This window comes from Copadichromis virginalis, linkage group LG23 (genome assembly GCF_057382275.1).
Source record: "Copadichromis virginalis isolate Kocher_CV1m ecotype Utaka linkage group LG23, C_Virginalis_male_GT1.1, whole genome shotgun sequence".
NCBI lineage: Eukaryota > Metazoa > Chordata > Actinopteri > Cichliformes > Cichlidae > Copadichromis > Copadichromis virginalis.
The window spans coordinates 13,787,320-13,809,139 of record NC_140639.1 but is presented as its reverse complement, the minus strand read 5'-3'; the positions used below and the strand labels follow the sequence as shown (position 1 = coordinate 13,809,139).

Genomic DNA, 21,820 nt, shown 5'->3' with positions numbered 1-21,820 from the left:
AAGCTTCCTGCAGCAGTACGTCTGTTTCTGTCCGTCTGCTGTTTTTCATAGGAGTAAACTAGTGATTACAACTGGGAAATTACAATAAAATTAAAGCATATTCCCATACAGCTTCCTCTGATCCTTGCACCACCAACACCAATGGCCTAATTCCAGTAAAAGCTTGCACGAGAGGTATACAGTACTAATGAATTCATGGCAGAAATTAACTTTAAAAAAATGACTATAGCACAGAAACATCCAGCGACTCGTTCACTTTCAGGGTTAAACAGTGAAAGTGTCAGGGGTAAATGAGTGTTTCAGTTATTGACAGCTTTTATTTTTTCCTTGGTTTTAGATGGAAAGATCTGGCTGAGCCAACCCTAATAATACATGGATATTTAGAAGAGTTCAAAAGCCAAAAACAAGGTTGAAATCATCTCTTCAATCTCTTTGTTCGAGTCTGTGGCTGTAACCAGAGTGGAAGGTACAATCGTTTGAAATGTTACATGAAAACTGAGTGAAAAAGCCACGGTGAATACTTTCGATTAAGTTTACTGCCACCCTCGCCATCCAATTTCAGCCCAGTGTTTCAGGAACACCAGTCAAATCTGTGCCCGTAGATCGAGGGACATTCCTCATGAACACAAAGTGAAAGAAAATAAAGCGCTCACTCTTGAGTTAATACATAGAAATCCAATACCTTTATTTTACATTCATACATCTATAACGTTGTACAATAATTTTAATGCAGTTAAAAAAAAAAAAAAAAAAATCCAATCCGAAAACAAGTCCTGAAGATTTACAATGATGAGTCTGCACGTTCAAAGGTTGGTGACGAGCATTTAAAAATATACACTCACACGCTCACACACAAACAGGGATCTAGGACAAGTGGCGTCCTTGAGTTGTACCTTAACAGAGCTGGGCTGAATGGAGAGGAATTCAGTCACCATAGAGAAAGGCACATTGAATACACAGTGTATCTACAAAAACAAAAAACCTCGACATTTACACGACTTTTACCGTAGGATCTAGAACAATGAGCAAAACTGTAAACCTTCACTTATGAAAAACAAATCAACCAACAGAAGTCACACCTATACGAATACATTTGAAGCAAAATGTTTTTCTTGGTCGTTACAAAGCAGTACCTTGAAATGCATTTCAACACTTAGATTGGCTCTGCCCGCAGAGAGCAATCCTACGGATATAATTACACAATATGTCACAATATTTATGCAGTTGCCCACTTCGTGCACGCCAGAACCCGACACCGGTTAGAGAGTACCTCATGCACATCCTCAGACAGCAGCAGACATCTGATATGTTTTACACCAAATCCAATTATTTATTTTTTAACTCCCCGCTCACGTGAATATGGCAACTTGACAACATGTACGTACATCTACATAAAAATCATGTATAGACAACTCTATACAGCCGCAAATCCCATTATCTTAAAATATATGTACCACCCGTCAAAATTTTCAATACTTTCAGAAAAGTAAGTTCTCTGATATAAAATACTGTTTTTTTTCAAAAAAACTGATTGTTTACATTCCATCCTTCTCAACAAAATAAAGCTTTTTATATACGTACCTTCGAAGCTTAAAAACACTCCCCACATACATATATATATTTATATCTATATAGAAACAATAAAGTGACTAAGACGCCATGTGGCTCTACGTTCACATGTAGTGGAAACCCGTTTAGAATGGCATACGCAGCCAATTTACATGTCTAATAAACACAGTGTGGCACTACAATTTTGGATGATTGTACAAGTTGGGGTTCATAAATGCCAAGGTCAAGATTGCCTCCTTTAAGCTGCTTCCTTCATCTGGCTCAGCATGCTTTCGTCAAGTCAGTGGGCATGTCTACTGTGGACATACGGTACTGGATCTTTGTGTTAGTGATGGCGCCGTGCTTCTGTCGAAGATGCAGCCGTAGCTGGCTCTTGTGGCGGAAGTGCAAGTTGCATTTTTCACACTGAAAAAGAAAGCGCAGCGGCGTTATTTTCACTCGCTTTGGTTGGACTCGACTCAGGAGGTTCCTAACTTTGAAGTATCATTCTTACATGGTAGGGCTTTTCGCCTGTGTGTATGCGGAGGTGGCTCTTCAGCGTCTGCAGGTGACGGAAGCGGGTTCCACAGATCTCGCATGGGTATGGCTTCTCGCCCGTGTGGATCAGCACATGAGCGCGCAGATGAGCAACCTTGAAGAAAAAAAAAAGAAAGAAAAAAAGTGGGAGTGAAACTTAAATTAAACTTTTCAGACATCGCATGTTTTATATCAGCACGTCTATGGGCACTCCTGTCGAGCTAAATATGATTACAGCTGCCCATAATTACAGCTCATTAGCACGGTTAGCTGATAATACAATAGAGAGGGAAAAATTTTTGTAAGACACTCTTGAGTTTAAAAAAATAAATAAATAAATAATGTAAGGGCATAATTACCTGTACAAAACGAGCTCCACACGTCTCACATTTGTATGGCTTCTCTCCTGAGTGGATGCGAGTGTGAGTCTTGAGGTTAGCTGGTCTGTTGAACTGAGCACCACAGATATTACAGCGATACGGCTTCTCTCCTGAAAACAAGAAGCAGCACTTTAGATTTCAGCAGCCCCTAAAGCCGATGAGTTAGATAAATGAGACTCGTGAATTGCTTTTACCTGTGTGGACAGTCTTGTGGCTGGCCAGGTTGCCCTTGTAGCGGAAAGCAGCCTGGCAGCGGTCGCACTTGTATGGCTTGTCGCTGTGTACTTGAAGCATGTGTTGTTTCAAAGCTTCGTCTTCAGCAAATTTGGAGTCGCATTCGTTACAGAAGAACGTGCCGTTTTCTGTTTAAGAGAAAAATCTGATGTTGACTTGTGCTCCGAAAGCACTCAGATTCATTTTGGAGGTGAAAAGAAATCTCAAACTCACCACAGCTGGAGTCTGAATATTCTGAATGAAGCTCTGACATTTCCTCTGATAGACGGGACCTGGAGTGGTTGGGACAGACTTCCGAGTGCTGCGGGGACTGGGAGCCACAGGACGAGCATGTGAGGCGGTTCAGGTAGTGTGGAGGGTGGCCATCGCCATTCCTCAGAGACCCCTCAAGCGCACTGCAGACACAAAATCGAAAACTAATCCAGTCAGACATTTCAAATCAGATTCTTCCAACATAAATTTTATTACAAAAATAAAAATCCTACAACTATCCTGCCTGATATTTACAAACACTGAATTTCACTTCATGCCTGTTTTTTCTTATAAGAAAAAGAAATTTTATGTGCTCATAAAGAATCTTAAAATCTGCCCAGTGTGTCATCACCTCAACTATACATTTCCTTGTTTTGTTTAAAGCATGCAGATGTGTACGTGTCAAACAAAAACCCACCTGTTAATGATGTTGTTGAGACGACTAGCCTGGGGTACTGGTAGATCCTCGCTGTTGCTCTTGCTCGTCGTTTGTGGGTCAAGGTTCTCCGAGTCGTTGGGGTGGAGGTAGGGTTGCAGGGCAAGGCGTTGAGGTGAGTGAAGCCCAGGATCCCTTAACCCCACCTTGTCCTCCTTGGCGCTCTGATTCAGCACAATGAACTTGTACTTCTTCCAGTTGCGAGCTTTGGGGTCCTGCGTGCCTTGTGGCGTTTGCGCTCCAGCAGCTTGGGAGAGGCTGGCGTTCTTGCTGCTGCTGGACTCTGTCGGGGAGTTGGGCTGGCAGTCTGATTTGAGGGGGCTCTGCGGGCTGCTCATGAGGCTCTTGCGTCCAGCGGAGATTCCCAGGGGATAGTGCTGATGGATGAGATCTTCCTCGGCCTGAGGAGCGTGCTCTTTGCCCAAGTCTTTCTGGTGCTCAAGGGACAACATGGGAAATGCACGCTTCCTTGTGCTGAAACCGACAGACTGGCTGACCCCCTCGTGGCTCTCTTTCCTCATCTCATCGTCTCTCACTACCTCCCTGGAAGCATAGGTGGTGGAGTGAATGATGCTGGAGGAGTTTGTGCCAATGGCTCTGCTGTAGTCTGCCCTGATGCCGCTGTCATGCGGAGGACAGTGCTTGTGGTGGATGCTGCTCTTTGAGAGGTCAGCAAAAGCATTTTTGGTATCGGCCAGCTTGCAGAGGGGGAAGGGGAATCCTGGCATGGGAAACTGCCCGTAGAGATGGTAGTTGCTGGGGGTGCTGACCCCGCTGAACATGTTTGAACCGTAGTGTCTCCCGTCCCTGAACGGAGCTACACGGCTGTGCAAACTGTCAACAACATCATGGGCTCTGTAAGCATGGACATCCTGAGGTAAAACCAAGGGACTGACCAGAAACTCGTCTCTAGGCAGCTTGACAGTCGGATCACTGTGAAGAGAACGAGGATGCCGTAAACATGGAGGTATTCATAACCATGGATTTATTCTTATCAGCAATTTAAAAAACACAAACAAAACAAAACTGGCTTCCACCCACCTGGATTTGATGAATCTGTGGCAGGTGTCTACAACGTGGTCCATCTGCAAGTAGATAGCTGTATTCATGATAGCCATGATCAGACTCTCCTTTAGTGTGAGACGGGAGGTGTACATAAACTCTAGCAGGATGGCAAAGCCCTCTGGGTCCACCTTTGGGTCCAGACTGATAGCACTAAGGTTGCACTTGTGGGAGTCAGTGAAGATAGTGTAAAACAGCCCACTGCAGCAAACGAAAGGAGCAGACATGCAAAGATCAGTCGCTTGTTCAAAAGAAATAGAACGGCACAAACGCCGATTTTAGTTTCACACACCTGCAAGCCATGAGAACGGTCTTGTGTGCACGAAACTGCTGCCTGTTGACCAGGATAGTGACATCTGTGAGGATATCTCTACTGCGCAGCCGGTTCAGGTTGAGCAGAACATCACTTGCATGGCGCGTGAACTGTATGCAGCTGTCTGCTGCGCAAGCCATTTTGTCAAGTTCTGCAAAAAAAAGGGCAAAAGCATAAAGATTATTCTAATTTTTAAAAAAGAAAGCAAGTTTAAATAAAATATTCGTGTATTTGGCTGCCATGCCACAAAGAGTATGTGTGCTTCAAGTAGATGAACTTGGGCTCAAGTTACTGACGATCCTCCGAAGGCAGCACGCACATCACCAGAAGGCGGCGCCATTTATTAAGTAAACACTGTCTAGACATTTAAATTTCTTCTTTGGAGTCATTTCTCTCCCCCTCACTTTCTCTCTCTGAACCTCTGGTTAACAGCTCAATGCAACAAACTCCTTTGCACACGTGAGCATTTTAAGACCATCCAGACCTCCAGGCGATATAAATGTGCACGGTTTAAATACACTCCACAGAAAGAGAAAAGTTCATGTTGGTCATTAAAACTTGTACATTTTTAAGGCAAACACCTGCGCATTACGCATTAATGAGCTGTAAGATGGGCGTTGTGGTCTCAGAGTTGGGGCTCTCCTTCAGCGCATTCGCAGCTGTACAAATAAAAGCGAATTGACTAAGTTATTACTCTAAACTTTTTGTTGGCACACAACAAATAACACATAACAAATAACCTAACAAATAACCTAACAAATAACCTCCAAATTTTAAATTCATCCGCAAGATGGCCTCACCATGGCACTTTTTTTAAACTCACACCGGTGCAGCTGGGAGGGTAACACAAGTGAGAGTTTGACTTGTTTGCTGTGGTAAAACCGGTGAAGCCCCGCAGCGCTGCGCAGCGCATGTCTTTAAGCGCATTTCTGGGTCAATTACTGCACGAGAGCAAAAAACTAACATTTAATTAACTGAAGGAAGAATCGGCTTCACGAGACGGCAGGGGACTCATAACCGGATATTTACTTCAGTGTAACTAGACACGTCCGAAAATAGAACCAGAACAGAATGCACCTTAAAGTGACTGATGGCCAATCATGAAGTACTTTCTTCAGTACTTCCCCCCCTCCTCCTGTGAAACAGAAAACCTCCGAGGAGTATCACAGCTTTTAAACTTCATTTCAGTGATAGGACGCGTTTGTATTTATTTTTAAATCTAAAAATATCTATAGTTTTATTTTCATTTCTCGGGTCTCTCGTCTCAGACTGCGCGTAAATTACTGCACAACCGAAACTGCGCACGTCTGGGTGAAAAGCTCTCAACTCGGCGTAGTTTGGTTATCATGCAGCGAGCTGTCACAGTGGAAACATGAGAGACAACTTGTAGCCTCTGCCGCGGAAAAAAACCACACACACACACTCAATCGCTCTCTCTCTCACACTCACACACACACCTTCCAACTCTAATATTTCCGCTCCAGTGTTACGGTAACAGCGGGGCTCGCTGTGCGCAGCTCTTTGCGCTCCATTAGAGCAAATTACGGAGGAAAAAAGGAAAAACGCTGAGAACCTGCGGCTGCCACGCTGCCAGCAAAGTTCGTGTGAAAGCGCAGCGAGCCCACTCAAAGTGAATCACCGGGCAAGAGCGATCGCAACCGCCCGGACACCTGATTTCACGCGATCTCCGGGCGGCACACGCTCATCCAGCCCCGCCGTAGCTACAGCCTCCTGATAGGACGGGCTGTCAGCGCGAGCGTCGCGAGCCGGAGCTCAGCGGCGGCCGCCGCTCTCAGCCCCGCCGCCTCACTGCGAGCGCGCGACCGGGCTGAGAGCAGCAGCCGCTCGCGCTGTCACAGCCCGTCAAACAGCCCAACAAGCACACAAAGCACCGGCATACATGTCGAAAACAGCAGCAACAAATAACACATAACAACTTCGCGCCAAATTAAAGCAGAAAAAAATAATATGGAATTTAAAAAATCACCTGGTAGCGCTTTCCTAGAAACTTCTTGCATCACCACTTCTAAGAACCCCAGTTCTAAGAATCAGACGAGCACAATTCTCGGAATTTGAGCCCCGGACCGTACCACTCTCCCGGGGCAGGGGAGAGGGACCTCCCGAACTGCGAGTTAAAACAACCCGTTTCCAGAGCAGATATCCCTTCCGATTTTCACGCAAGGCGGCTCTAACGGCGAGAAAACTTAAAAGCAGCGTTTAAATAAGCACAAAAATGTGTATAATATTTTAAAAATTTGAACATTTAGCAGCCACATCCCCCGCCTTTTGGTTCGATCCGCAGTCACAGGACGTCGAGCAGGCGACGTCACCAGTTCCTTAAACCCGGCCCCCGAAATTCTCAGAACTAATTTATATTCCATGACTTAAGCAGCGCATCGTTTGGCTGCCCGTCGTCGCATTTAACACACAGACCGTACATGTACAGCACACAGACAGCCCTCTTAATTAGGCCCATGCGGACAGGCTCGCTCCTCTCTATGTCCACGGTTCTTTTTTCTTTGTGGTTTCCTGCAGGTTTGCTGTGACCACATAGACGGAGAATACATCGAGTCACCACCGGGGTTTGTTGCAAAAGGAAAGCTTCGATAGATTTATTATTCACAAGTACTGTAGGCAGCCTGTTGAGCAGTGTGGATGCCACTTGTTTTGTTTTTGGGGTGGTTTTTTTTCTGTCAGTTAATCAGATTTTTCACTAGGTAGGTTGAGAGTTTTTCTTGTGATATTCTCATGCGCGCATAGCGGTTTCTTGCACTGCCTCTGCCTTTTGGTTTTTGCTTTAAAAGCAGGTGAATCTGAGCGGATTGTCGCTAAAACAGCTGCTAGTAATTGAGAGCTTCGGTAAATGAACTTTGAGATTGTGTAGGAAACTTGCAGAAAGCATGAGGTGAGCTGAGGAAGAAGACTGCACAGGAGTGAATGCATTTATATTTTTAATAACGTTTTTTAAATTATGCGATGAGGTGAGATGTCAGGCTCATAGGTAGTGTGTTTTTGGCGCTATTATAATGTTATAGACGGGGAACTTGTATTCTGTTTCATGCTGCATGTACTTGTCCTGTTTTTCTGATTGGATTACTGGGATTAATTGGGAAGGGGAGGATGCCTGTCAGGTGATGTGCACACTTTAAATGCAAAGTGAAAGATTCCTGGAAAATTAATTAAATGCATTGCTGTGATTTTCTTCCCCCCACTCTACTTTTTTTTTTTTTTTTTTTTAAATTTAAGGCATGTGTACTCCCTGTTGCATCATTTCACAGAGTTGGGCAAGAATAAACTCCTCAGCCTACTGGAAGTGTGTTTTACTTGGTGCTTTCCTCTCTGAAACCAGCAGCAGCACTTGGGCGTCTGCGTGAAACTAGAACCAAGTGTGTAGATTTGTTACATCCCTACATCGAGGGTAGAAGTGGTGTGAATTTATGCGCTTATTACTCGCTAATAGTTGGCTTCTGTGTCTCGTTTAGGGGATGCCAATAACTGAAAAGTACTATTCATTTCATGAGTTTGTGGGCTTGCATTTACTGTCAGTGACTCACCCTGGAAACTTTGCTTGTGGTGATTCCAAACCACGGATTCCCCGTCTTTTCTCATCCCGTTCACTCCTTGGCACAGAAGGAGCATTTGCTGAGCTGGAGAATATAACACAAAATAACAGTAATTATTGGAAATATTAGGTCGAATGAATAACAGACTTATGTCTCCTCGAAAGAAGAGACACAAGTCTCCAAGTAATTCACATTTGTGGTTTCTCTTGTGTTTTATGAGATATATAGTGGGTAGCACTGATTAAATATTCAAATAATGCATCTGATCTGCATTTACTGTAAATATTAAAGGGCAAAGAGTGACTGAAGATCCATTTTAGTGGAACATACAGCTGAGTTATGTGGATTTGTATTTAATTTATAAAGCCTTGTAGTCTATCTTACATTTTTGTAATTTAATGCATTTGTATAAAATTCAGAGTTATTTTACATGTTTTTTCTAACTGTCCACAGGTCAAATTTTTCTGAGAGAAAATAGTTTTAAAATATCTGACACCACAGATTGCTTTTTCACAGCCCTTTACCTCTGAATTCAGCGAACAACAAACTGCGTTTCCTTTTCTTTTCCTTCTTTCTTTGTTTTTTTATTAACCCTTTGCATGGCGACACACTCTGTAACCATCATTTCCCCGTGGATTGCCCGAGCATCCACCCATCTGGATCCGGCATCCCACTAAAAACACTCCAGGTGTTCACAAACCATTGGGGAAAGGGGGGGAAAAGTCTCCAAAATAATTAAGACGCGCGCTTTTACAGCAATCTCCGATTCAGCATTGCCAAATAAAGACTATGTTGAGCTCCAAACAAAGAGCAGCGTCAACTTTATTTCAATCCACTTGGGGGATGTTTAAGGCGCTCCAGCACAGTTATGCATAATGCACGGCCATAAACCATCCAGGAGTTCGGAGAGAGATGTGTAATTTACCAAGGCCCCATGCTGTGCCCGGCTATAGAAGGAAGAGATAATTACTGCAAATCCTTGGCAAACTTTTACTCAACCAGTTCCTAGCAAAAATAAATGACCCACTTACAGAGGACAGAGAGACAGTGCTGAGTGGCTGATCAATATGCCCCCGTCTGAACTGATAGAGAGTGTATTATTGCGTTATGAACAGTTTATCGGTTAATCCTTGATCTTCTTTCAGGCTGTACAATTAAACAAGCGTTCGTGACGTCTGGGTCTCGGCTCCTTTGTCTGAGCACCACGCCGTTCAGAGACAATATAAACAGGCTGTGACAGTGATTCAAGTCTGACCGACCGGTAACAGCTGCACATTTTAAAAAAATCTTGTACACTTCTGACACAATGTGAAACGTCTCTAAGCCGTATCATTGCCTATACTTGGAGCATGATAGGTCATTGAATAGAAATGCCCACTGACAAAAGCCTGAGGCCCGGAGGTTGCCTCACTTTTTTTTTCATAAACTGCACACTTTTGTCTCGTTTCACAGCAAATTTCTGCCAACTTCAGTGTTCATTGTCAGCAAAGATGTGAGTGTGGAGTTTTGTTCTGAGAGGCATGATGCAACCGCACTGTAACACCAAACAGATAATGCTGTTAGCTACAGAGGTCTTTTTAGTTCCTTTCTTTAAAAGAATTTCTTTTCATATTGTTGAGTTTCACTTTTTTAACTCCATGCATCCCAGAAGCATTTTTTTTTCTTTCTGCATTTGTCCACAACTAAGTTTCTCTTTGTAAAACACAATCACTACTGCAGGTCTGAATTGTGGCACGACTGCAGCGTGGCAGTAAAAAGGGTTTGTTTTCCACATCTTATTGTATGCATTTGTACGTTTTCCTTGATCCTCCGTCTGATGAGGTGATCGTAAACACACCGTACTGCATGCATGATTTACAGCAACATGAGGTGTAATAAATAAATTCACTTCAAAAGACTTCCTGTGCAGGTAACGATGAGCTCACGTTGCTCAGAATCTTGCCTTTTGCTTTTTGAATTAACAGACGAGTCATATTGTGGCATGAAATCATGTCTGTTTGCAACAATACTGCCGCGTGTGTCTGCACTCACACGCTTGAGTTTGAACGTTGCTTTTTGGTGCCCCTTGACTAGGTTAAACGCACGTGCGCGTGCACACACACACACAGGAAGATTACCAGCAGCTCAGAATCACAGAGATAAAGAGCTTGCAGACGTTCACATTTATCTAAAAGGAGAACAATTATTATATGTTCATGACAAAAAGCGATCATGACCATTTTTGCAAATGCATTTTATTCAAAGGGTGCTTCCTAAATAGTCATCAGTGTACTTTTTACACTGTTCAACAGAGGTCCTGAAAAGCTTTGAGAAAGATTTTTTTTGTCGTGTTATTTCCAAAACAAAAATATCATTCCACTTGCAAGAAAAGTACGTTTTGGAGCAAGTTTCTTCAGTGCGCCTATGTGGATAACCTTGAGTTCACTAAGCAAGCTACATGCTAAGGTTATAGTCAGAGCAGAGGCGTGATGGTAGGCCAGAATTCCAATTTAGTCATATCAAAGCATGTAGATTCAGGACTTTCTCAAGGCCAGCTGAGAGGAGCCAGGAATGCAGTCTGCAGAGTCGAACTTGTTGGAATTTTCCACACATACCGAAAACAGTCTCCTGCCAGTGTGCCATCTGCTGGTTGATGGGTCAGTTTCTTCCACGGAACATGAGAATAAATAGTGGAAGCATGCGGCAATCTCTACCATCTTCACTTATCTTCACAATCTGAGGGCTTGCATTTTTTTTCACACGCCCAGGGCTGCAAAGCGTTCGAGTTCCATGTGCACATGAGGAGTTGTTAAATTTGGAAGCAACTTTTGCAGACATTACATTTCAAAGCCTTGTTATGCATCTCCATGTGGATTCAGTTTTGTATTTTAATAGAGGTATCCGCATTCTGACAGGCAGCTTTAGCACAAGGATTCAAATGGTAAACAAGTGGGTCTTATTTCTTTGCACCACCCTCCGTAATGATCCAATAAGAACCATCTCTCTGAATCGACCCCCCTTTCCTGCTCTACTGTCACAACACCTATTAGTTAGCATCAAGCTGTAGATCTTGGTATGCTGGAAGTGCACTGGAAATTTTTCAAGGCTCCTTTCTCGTATCGCAGCATTTTTGTTTTGTCTGTGTGTTCTGGCATGTGCACTGGATTTATAACCACTGTAATCCCAAACAGATAGATAAAAAAGATCAGCTTTTTGAATGCAAACTGACCTAAACACTGACAAAATGAACAGAAGATCTTCCTGTTAAATACTGACACAACATTTGGCTGCTTCTAAGATGTTATCTACTCCATTTTAGGCTTTCTGTTATTTTAATGTTCCCACTATAACCTCAATAAGCAGCTTCTTACTAGAGAAAAAACTATTTGCTGTGCCATGCAATATTGTCAGGTTTTGATCACATTATACTATTATTTTAATGGGCCTGTTATATTTTCAATTGAGTCTTACTGTAAGAAAATTACAGCTATTTGCTCCCTAGAATATGAATCCTGTGGTATCATAATCTGTCATTTCTATATTTCTATTATTATCTCAAAAAACGTTTTCTTTCAATAAAACAACGACAGTAATTTGCTGTGTAAAAATGCGAGCTTTAAAGTGCTGCTAGTTGTTGAGTTGCTGTTAAACTCATTTCAATGTTCCAATAAAATTGCTGTAATTTCTTACTGTAAAGTCATGGTTATTTATTATGTACAGTATAATAACATCAGTTGTTTGGTTGTCATTATACAATTATTTTAATGCTTATTTAAGGTATGGTAATTTGCTGTATATAACAGAAGCGTTACAATGTAATAGTGTTAGTTATTTGGTTGTTTTTCTTTTGTTCCTGTTCTGATCTTAATAAACTGTTTTTATTTGAACACCTTTTTGGTAATCTGCTGTATAGAATATAAGTTTTACAGTTAGTCGAGCTCATGCGAGTCTCACCAGAGAAGAAATGCTGAATTGTAACATAAAAATCTGCACATGCACATAGGTTAATGTTTTCCCCTCAAAGGCATCAAAATGCACAGAATTCCACTGTTTTACATCAATTTAGTTAATTCCACATTAAAATTTAATGTTGCATGGATGAAAAGTAACTTAAGTTTATCTGATTGGGATGCGGTGGGTAGGGAAGCACTGCTGTGCTGCGTCTCTGGAAAACACCTGCTTCTGCAGTTCAGCATATTAATTTCACACTGTGATTGGACATAATTGAGACATTGTTCAGCTCTTTGGTGACACAGTGAGAAAACACAAACACGCTGTCTCAGCTAATGGCAACCAGTGATTTTAGTGTCTCGTGTTAAAAGCGATGCACTGTAAACAGACCTTTGTGAAAATGCCGAGCGCACAGGTTCAGAACGATTAATTCCAACCTTGCTGTTCTCACTGTTTAGGCAACAGAGGTAATATTTGGAGTGTATTTCCACTGTGCTGATGGAATCTTCCCCTGTCAACAGGTTTGCGGGGATGTAAACGGTCCGGGCTCAAAGCTGCTAAACCAGTTTGAATTCTTGTGAATGTTCTGAATGTTCACTCCCACTGCACAGCGACGCTAAAGCGTTTGTCAAGTAAAAGTAAAACTGAAGGGGAACACTCAGTGGGAGCACTGCTGCAAACATGAGTTTGTAGAAATTCACTCCACACAGATGCAGTCGCAGCAGTGTGTTTTGTTAGCGGGGACTGAGCTCTCACGTCGCCCCCCACTCCTCCCCCATTTAACTGTTGCAGCTCTGCCTTTGCTGGTTTTTCCTCTCTCTTGCCCTCACACTCCATCATGCTGCGGCCCAATTTTGATTTCCACCATATCAAATTCTCACATGTTGCACTGCTTCCACTGCCAGGTCAAAGTAGCCGCCTGTATCCAGTGCCAACTGCTGATACTGGTCTACAGGGCTGGCTAAACAGGAATTACACACACCTAGCTCTAGGCCACAGTTCAACAAGAGCTACGTACAAAGCAGCAACAGTGCACTCAACACATCCAGCACTTCAGCTCCTTGTCTCTGCTGCTTCTGTGCTAGAAAACTCCTAAAATATGAATGCAGTCCTGGGTAAAATTCTTATTAGACTAATATACATTTTTAACTACCTCAAATCCAGATATGGGAAGTCACTGCGGTTCCAAATATAAAACGCCTTTCATTATAAACACAGGAGCTTTGACATTAGCCCTCATGTTTTGGTCGAGAGTCCACATCTGCATTCATTGTTGCCAGCCTGTATTTGTATACAGTTATATTTTTATATCAGCTTTTATGTGCTATCCTCCAGTCGAAGCAGTAAATGGATTTAAATCCAATGTGGAAACGTGGGATGAAAGCAATCCCACCAAGCCCCAGAAATCAGAAAACTCTGGGTGCTGACGTGGATTCAAGTGGAAGATAATTCCAGCATTTAATGTAAATAAAATATCAAGGAAAATATCATGCATAATTTATTAATGCACATTTACATTTCAAATGTTAATATGCAGATAAAGAAAGTGCCATGACTCTCTTTTTTTCCAGGCAAAGCTTAAAAACGTATGTGCAAGTTTTCTCAAAATGTGTTTCATTTTCTCACAACACTGACTGCCTCATCAGCACCCACACCCAGTTAATATATAAAACTAGACAGCTCTTTGTTCTGAATGATTAAAAAAGAAAAAAAAAAGAAAAACTCCCACAGATTATTTTTGCTGGGAAAAAAAAATCTGCTCCTATAAGCGTCACACCTCATTAACCATTTGATCGAGTTCAAAATAAAGGCTCTCTTTTTTTGGCAGTGAATGCATTTTTGATTCAAAGTTAGTAACACTAACATATACTGCATCCCTTTGTGCCTTCATTAAAAGCATCTCCACAGCCCAGGAAATGCCAGGTGGAAGTTCATATTGTGACAGATCCTGCGCTCGACACATTCTTATAATTGTTATCTGCTCTACATCACACAGTTACCTTTGATATCTGCTGCACTCTCAGAGATGCTGTGCTCTGCATGCACGGGACCACAAACAGTTCTTAGTACACATCACCACATAACAGAAAATTAAATTTTCCAACCAAAGTGTGGATTGCACCAAGCACTAACGTTCTTTTAACTGTAAAACAAAACATTACACCCAAGAGTTTAGCTTTTGCAGAACATAGATTTATCTAAACCACTCACCTTTGTTTTGTTCTGTGTCCTTTGTGCACTCACGAGAAGATTTTTGGAGTCTACACTTGGCATGAAAATCAAAAGTGAATCAAAAAGGTCCCTGAAATTGTTCATATCGCATCTTTGCTTGCGCTAAATGTCTATTTTACATGTTTTTACATATTGCAGATAAAAGCTGTGAGGGCATTATTTATTGGAGTCTGTACTTCCATTTGCTTATCAGATGTCAGTTGTTTTATCATGACCTGCACTCACTGTATGTCCTTTTTTGTTACTTTGCATGGTTGTTCATATTGTGGCTGCGCAGACAATTCAGCAGTATATTGATTTGATCTCAGAGATTAACTGACTGACATGAAAGATATATGGAAATTTATCAATACAGGTGTTAGCAAACAGTTTCTGGCCTTCCTGTCAAAGTGTTTGGCTGTCTGCCATCCTGCTGAGGTATGATGTTCTTACTTTGACTTATGAATGATGAATAAAAGGGAAATAGTTTCAATCAGGTTAGCTCGTCCTACCTCAGAAGCCAAATTAAATACAATTAGAAGATCCAACAAAGGAATTTAGTTTATAATGATAACTTAGCAAAATGCTAAAATGCTATTTCATATGCTTGTAATGTTATTTCTTAACCTGTTGGAATATCTTTGTCTCTTGTACGATGGACAAAAGTAAATTAGCATTCAACAGATTCAGAAATTTCAAATACATTTCAATTAATTAAAAGTTTGCTGATAATTTCTTCCCTTTTCAGCAAAGCTACAATCGTCATTCATTAACCAGCAGCAGCACCCAGTTTTTTCTATTTTTTACTCACCTTTTTTCTGCTGGAAGGAGTGAGGCATGATGGGATGTGTAGTGGGAATCAGGTGGCAGCGCTGATTTTTGAACTGCACGCTCAGTTAAGGAACCGGAAGCGCCTCTGCTGTAGCTTGAAGAATTGTTTTCACCAGAGTTTTATTTGTCTGGCAAGTAGCTGGATGATCCGGGATGCTGAGGCAGACCGGTACCAAAGCCTCGCTCCTGAGTCGCAAGCAGCCAAAGCTTGAAGGGACGAAGCTGGAAAAGGGCACCGAAGCGGTGAGTTGTCGGTGATGGAGAAGCTCTGGCGAAGCCTCGTGTCTGTCGTTGTGGAGCAGGATGGGAACGCTTCTGGAAAGGCAGGCACGGCAGCGGGGCTGAAGTGAGTCAAATCCACTGAGCACGCTTCACGTTAGTGAAATGGTCCACAGGGCATCTCTGTGGCTCTCTGAGCTGATAGGCCGCCTGCACTCTAGCGTTCATTGATTGTAGCACTCACAGTCGCTCCACTTTTCCACGAATGCTAAAACCGTGGGGCAGGCTCAGTTTTGAAAAAAAAAAAAAAAAAGAGAGAGAGATTAACAGCCTGTAAAATAATCCCAGTTTTCTATATATATTTCATTTGAATGAAGAGTCTTAAATCCCATTAAGCCATAGCAGCACAAACCATAGACTAGCAGTGCCTTTAACATGGAGGAACTCGGGCCATCTGCCAGATCAGTTTTTCATATAGGGCAATGACACATTGTTTTATAAACAGAGCTTTTATACAACAGACATTTCAGTGTCCCGAGCATTAATCTACCTAAGCTTATCTCAATCCATGGAACTAGATATTGCTCTTTATAACTTGTCTACTGGAGGGGGTGTTATTACATCACACCAGCTGTCACTCCAACACGGCACGCCCAACAGGAAGGTCAGCAATGTTTCAGCAGGAGACAAAATTAGGGAGCAACGCCCTGACAGGAGTAAAAAAAACCCTGATATTCATCCTAAACTGTTTTTTTGTTTGTTTGTTTGCTTTTTGTCATAAGGTACTAGCAACTAATATATCTGCATCTCATTAAAATGTAATCATTTGATGGCAAAAGCACAACACAACTGGTGCTTGATGAGGTACTTGTGAGCATGAAATCCATACTGTTAAAAGCATTTTGCCAAATGCATGTGCATCAGTTCTAATCGTACTTGACACCTGATGTTGAACTCAGATTAAATGAATACACATGCTGTCTGTGCAGATAAGCTCACCTCACCGGGTAAGAACTCCCAAAGCTCTTACCATTACCAGCATTACATGCTGCACAGCTTTACTATGTCAGCTGCAGGCAGTGTGTTGGATAGAAATGCTATCATCTTTATGGAAAGGCGTCACGTGGCTACATCAGAATGTGCACTTCTATGAGCAGAAGAAACTAAATATCAGAGAAAAAGCAAAAGATATACTGTATTGGGCGTTTGACAGATCTATCCACGTTCAGTACGTTCATCGCAGCCACGGGATAATCCACTGGATGAGTGGACTAATATTCAGCCAATCCTGCTAAAGCCAAATTAGTCCAACACATTTCCATCATATTTCAGAATAAAGCAGCCCTAACAATCTGAGCTCTTGGGATACTGATGGCAAATGACCGGTGAGCCCTGCAGATCCCTGTGATCCAGGGATAAACTTCCCATGAAGAAGCCTAAGCCTCTTAAGTGATACACAAATGAAAGCCAACAACAGGTCACACCGACTCAGAGGAAAACTTTGATTACTGTACTGTCCTCTTCCTGTCACTGGCAGCCCCAGTGAGGCGGAGAGAACCTGGGCAGCATCGAAGGAACAAAACAATAAAACAACATCAAGACTAACTAAGGTCCAAGCGGTCACCCCCCCTCTTCTTCCACCCTGAGGCTTATAAGAGGATGGCTTCTGTTGAGCAGTGTATGAGTGACCTTAATCATAGGGGATATTTGGGTTTTATTTGGCAGCGATGTAACGCACGCGGTCATCACTGCGTTCGACTGGCAGGCATAAAAAATGAGAGGGGGGCAAGGTCGGTTTGCAAAGTGTAATCCATATCATCCCGTTACAGAGGCTGCACATGCCGGTCGCCCCGGGCCAAACAGCATCAAACACATTTTGATGCTGATAATGATGTCGGATTATGCTGTCATCTGATGTAATTTCGGCCTGCATCAAATTAACAAAAGAGGGATCAACCGAATTCTTTAAAAGAGGCCTTTTTAAGTTGTTGTTGCAACCTTCTAGATGCAAACTTGAATTCATTTCATGTTTATTTTTATCCAGGCAAACTTATACATAACATATTTCTAGCTTGGCCTTTCCCTTGGAAATATAAGATCATCCTCGCCCGCCACAGCATGCCTCGCAGTGATTCTTATCAAGACTTTATATGAAATATTTTGACCCTGCTCTGTCTGGAGAAAAAATTTACACCTGCTTTATTTTCCAAAAAACCCCCAATTTAATTAAAACCCTTAGTACTCCGAGAAGAGCAGCTTGAATTTGTAGATAATTACCAAGCCTATCTATCAAGTGTGTCACTGTCATATTAATCATTTTTAACACTTAAAGATCTGAAATGTCTGATGTCCCATAAACGGTCCCCAGCATTGCACCGGTGCAGTTTCCTGGAGCTGTTTCAGGATGTTTGTGTTTCAGATAACCTTTCTAAAGGGAGTCGACTGCAGGTAATTATCACGTAAGCGAAGGAAAATACCTGCTTGTCATTTTCTCTTACCTGCTATCACGTTTTTCACATCTGAAATCTAGCTCCACTAGCAAGCAGCCTTTGTTGTGCCGACATGGAGCTTCCATCGCATCCATGGCTGTCGCTATCAGCTGTAATAAAGGTCACAAGAGCCAAATATAGTGCTTTGCATTAGCTGGCATTTATGGAGTGAAGAGAAAATACAGTGAATGACCCACGCAACGTGTGACAGGTGATCTGAAGTGACAGTCTGGGATTGTCTTTCTTCATGTAAACACACTTAAAAACAGATGTAACCACACAGTGATCTTCAGTATCAGGGATACAATTTGAGGGATTACCCCTCAATAGCCAAGACTGAGGTATAATTTGTTAGCAGAAACCGAGCCTCATCCCTCAGGAAACATATTAAAGTCATCTGGATAGCTGCTGTATTTATTTTGGGCATTTTCAGTTCAAACTGAAAATCATAATAATAGTTTTAAAGCCAACAAGGAAAAGCTCCTTATGTCCTTCCACCTCAGCTACTCTGCAGTTGAATTGCAGCCCATAGGTAAAGTGTGGAACATCTATGATGTGGATCATTATTGTGGTTTGGGCGGGAAGGGGGTCATACATGTGTGTTTTCTGAAGGAAATCCCTTTTTGATTTGTCAAAATCGCTAAATCTAAAAAGTGACCACAATAGTAAAAAGTAACATGGCCACAACTGTTATTCCAGAAACAAACTTGAAGAAGACACAACTGTAATGTTACCTTGTTACATTAGTATTATTCTAATTTGTGTAGGGGTTTTTTGAAGCTCAAAGTGACCATATTTCTTTTAAAAATAAGCTAGCGCTAACTAGCTAGCATCATTAGCAAGCTGCATTCCTGAACTTTACAGGTGCATTGCACAGACACTGATGCTACAAACTAACAGACTGATGAAACAGTAGAATTTCACTCACCAAAACTGAAGCACAAATCTCTTACAGGGTCTGTGCCGCACAGCAGCCATATAATTTAGCGCATAACTGAATAAAAATGCTTCACAAGGCTAAAAGAACAGAAGGCCAAATTTCAGGTTCATTGCTGTTTTTGTTTGGAATCAGAAAGCATAAAACGGACCTTATAAAGTCAAGCCTTTTATGCTAATTGCTATTGTTTAACTGAAATACTGTGCTGCTGATTAGTTTGAATACTTGGTTCATCCTTGTGTGATAGCCAGGCGTTACTGGGCCAGTGGGGGAACCCTTGGATCTGTTGCTGCTGCGCAGCAGGGGAAACTGAATCGCCACAAAATAATTTCTAAAATGTATTTTTTGCTGTGAACTGCAGTGGACCTATTTTCTTTGTGCACAGAAGAGCTGGGTTGCTGATGCTGCTGCACTAACGGTTTGCTGCTCTCTGTGGATTTAACCCGCTGCATTTTTCAATATATGTACAGCTGTTACATGACCTATCATGGCTGCTGTCCAACCCCTATACTATAAATGTGGAATAAGACCAGTGATACTAAAGAGCATCATCAGATTAATTCAAACTGCTGCCCCTGACCTTGCTTACCATGGACATCACAGCTTAGCCTACTCATACTGCACTCTTTTAACTGTCCAGGACTCTCAAATGGCCAAAATGATTAACATTTAACTTATTATAAAATAAATTTCACAATCTAATTAACCAGGTAACACCAACACTTTATTATCTACATATTCATTACCTGATTTTATTTATTTATCAAATTCAAGCCAATCAGATGCCAACGCCAGCTCTTTCTGGCCATCTTAATCTTTTTAAACTTAACATTTTAAGTACTTAAATTTTTTTTACATGTTTTTCAAACTGCCTCTAGAAAATTATGTCACGCTGTCAGTTTCTGTTTCTCACAAATTTTATTTTTTTGTCTTTTATCCTCCATGATTTTCTATCCTATCAGCTTTTCTATTCTTTTACTGTAGACAAACAGCGTATGAATGATTAATGAGACTGTTGCAGTGAGGAAAATGTGAAGCTTTGCAGGGTTTCTGAGTGAACACAATGAACAAACAGTGACGTGTTGTAAGAATACTTTGGTGTATTAAATCCAGCTTTGTCCTGCTTTTGAGGTAAGTGATTACGATCTTTAAGCAGGCCTGAATGTTAACTTCACCTATCCTATTGTTGTTTAGTTTGGATGTTCTGTTGTTTTTACACAATGCCCTCAGATTTTAGGAATCTCCCAGTTACATTCCTACATGTTTGGAGTTTCACAGCACAAAAACAACAGCATTGTTTGTGGGCCGAACATGCTGGATCATCGTTATTACATCTGAGACAATAAGGCATTCCAATCTTTGCAAACTGAGCAGCAAAACAAACCTCCAGCTGCTGAATTCAAAAACTTGGAGCTGCACAGGATGAGCGTATTGGGAGTTGTTTTTGGAACAAGCAGTCGTCTCACTCGTCCGGCCTGTGCGACTTTCTCCTCTGTTTGCTTTTCTTTTCTCTGTATTTAGATGTTCATTATACACACATGACACCTCTGCACCTGACAGCCTCCAAACATGCTGGCATGTTGGATGTTGTAACTTTATGCAAAAACAAAAGACTCATTCTTCCTCTTGCAAATTAAAAGCTGTTCATTGGCAAAAAGAAAAAAAAAGTTTCTCTTGTTCAGTCAAGTGCACGATAATTTTGCTGCTACAGACTTTTTTGTGTGGCACAACTGATTATTTGTGGTGGCAAGCACTTGCTAACTGTCATCACAGATGCAGAATTTCGATACTGTTCAACCTCGCTCCGGCCGTCGTCCTTCTGTGATCAAGCAAGAAACTTGCTTTAAAGCCAAATGCCCTCTATGTACAGAGCAAAAACAGATTAAACACCCCTGCAAATATATCTGATTTTTCTGCCAGAAACAGTCCCGACCACCACCTCCACTTCCTACACTTGTAAATATTTTACGGTTTGGCACGAGTCGCTGCAATAGAAAATCTTTTATATCAACAGTAAGATTGCTCCTTTGTGTGCATGCGTATGTTCGTTTATATCTTTGGTTTTTAAAAATCAGTTTTATAATTGTGTTTCACATTGTTACTGACACCATGCTGTAAAAAAAAATAGGTTTTTGGTTGATAATATCAGCCAGGCATTGTGCTTAACTGCTCTGCTGTGGGTGAGACGCTTAATCGTTTTCACTGGGGTGGGGTGGGGGGGAGAAGCCATGTTAAATGGTAAAAATCTCAAAAAAGATGATTTCGGGATACGACGACAAAATCCGGCTGCTTTAAACGCATTTCAAAGGTGCAGCGTGAGGCTCACAAGTATGCATCATTTATGCTAAAACCTTTGCTGTAGGCAGAGATTTCTCTGTCTGCAATTTTAATACATATTTACATGCTAAAACATAAGAATTAGAATTCATTAGTGTAATCTGAGGTCTGGATCTAGATCGGGAGTTGTTTGATTAGTAGCTTTGGGACATTGTTTTTGTAGTAAGTGTGCCTGTCTCCTACTTTTGTTTTTCCTTATTTGGCATGACTCTGTAATATGGTTGTGCATGAGGACTAATCTCTGCTATCTGAGCTCTAATTAACAGAGCGTGCATAGTTCCCAGACACATTTGTTGTTTTTGTTTCCTTTCTCCAAAGATCTCAGTGCTGTTTTTGTGCACATGCACTCCCTGCCTTCTGATAATGACTGCAGTCGGGAACCAAATGACATTATGTACAAAAACATCACTCCACTCGTGTTGGTTTCACTTGCCAGGATGTAACCTGCATGACCTCATCGTCAGCCTCTAATTCCTGAAAACGGAGCCTTTATGAAACTAGGGGTGCAGTATTTAGATGACAGTTGGTTTCTTGTTTTCTT

At 41.7% G+C, this 21,820-nt stretch overlaps 1 protein-coding gene across 5 annotated transcripts; it reads right to left on the bottom strand.

Annotated features, from left to right (window-relative positions):
• Positions 1-655: 655 nt before the first annotated feature.
• bcl6aa (BCL6A transcription repressor a) lies at positions 656-19,052 on the bottom strand. Of its 5 annotated transcripts, XM_085449238.1 has the most exons (12): positions 18,934-19,052; positions 18,015-18,115; positions 15,278-15,802; positions 8,317-8,409; positions 4,742-4,913; positions 4,429-4,650; positions 3,370-4,320; positions 2,913-3,094; positions 2,660-2,827; positions 2,445-2,575; positions 2,063-2,200; positions 656-1,974 (listed from the first exon to the last, which is right to left on the bottom strand). In XM_085449238.1, exons 3-12 carry the CDS (start codon positions 15,303-15,305, stop codon positions 1,831-1,833), a joined length of 2,229 nt encoding a protein of 742 aa, XP_085305364.1. In that variant the 5' UTR covers positions 15,306-15,802; positions 18,015-18,115; positions 18,934-19,052; the 3' UTR covers positions 656-1,830. The 5 variants fall into 5 exon arrangements, with proteins under 5 accessions (XP_085305364.1, XP_085305365.1, XP_085305366.1 ...); XM_085449239.1 differs by lacking the exons at positions 18,015-18,115; positions 18,934-19,052 and having other exon boundaries at positions 15,278-15,861; XM_085449240.1 differs by lacking the exons at positions 15,278-15,802; positions 18,015-18,115; positions 18,934-19,052 and adding an exon at positions 14,467-14,520.
• Positions 19,053-21,820: the final 2,768 nt, after the last annotated feature.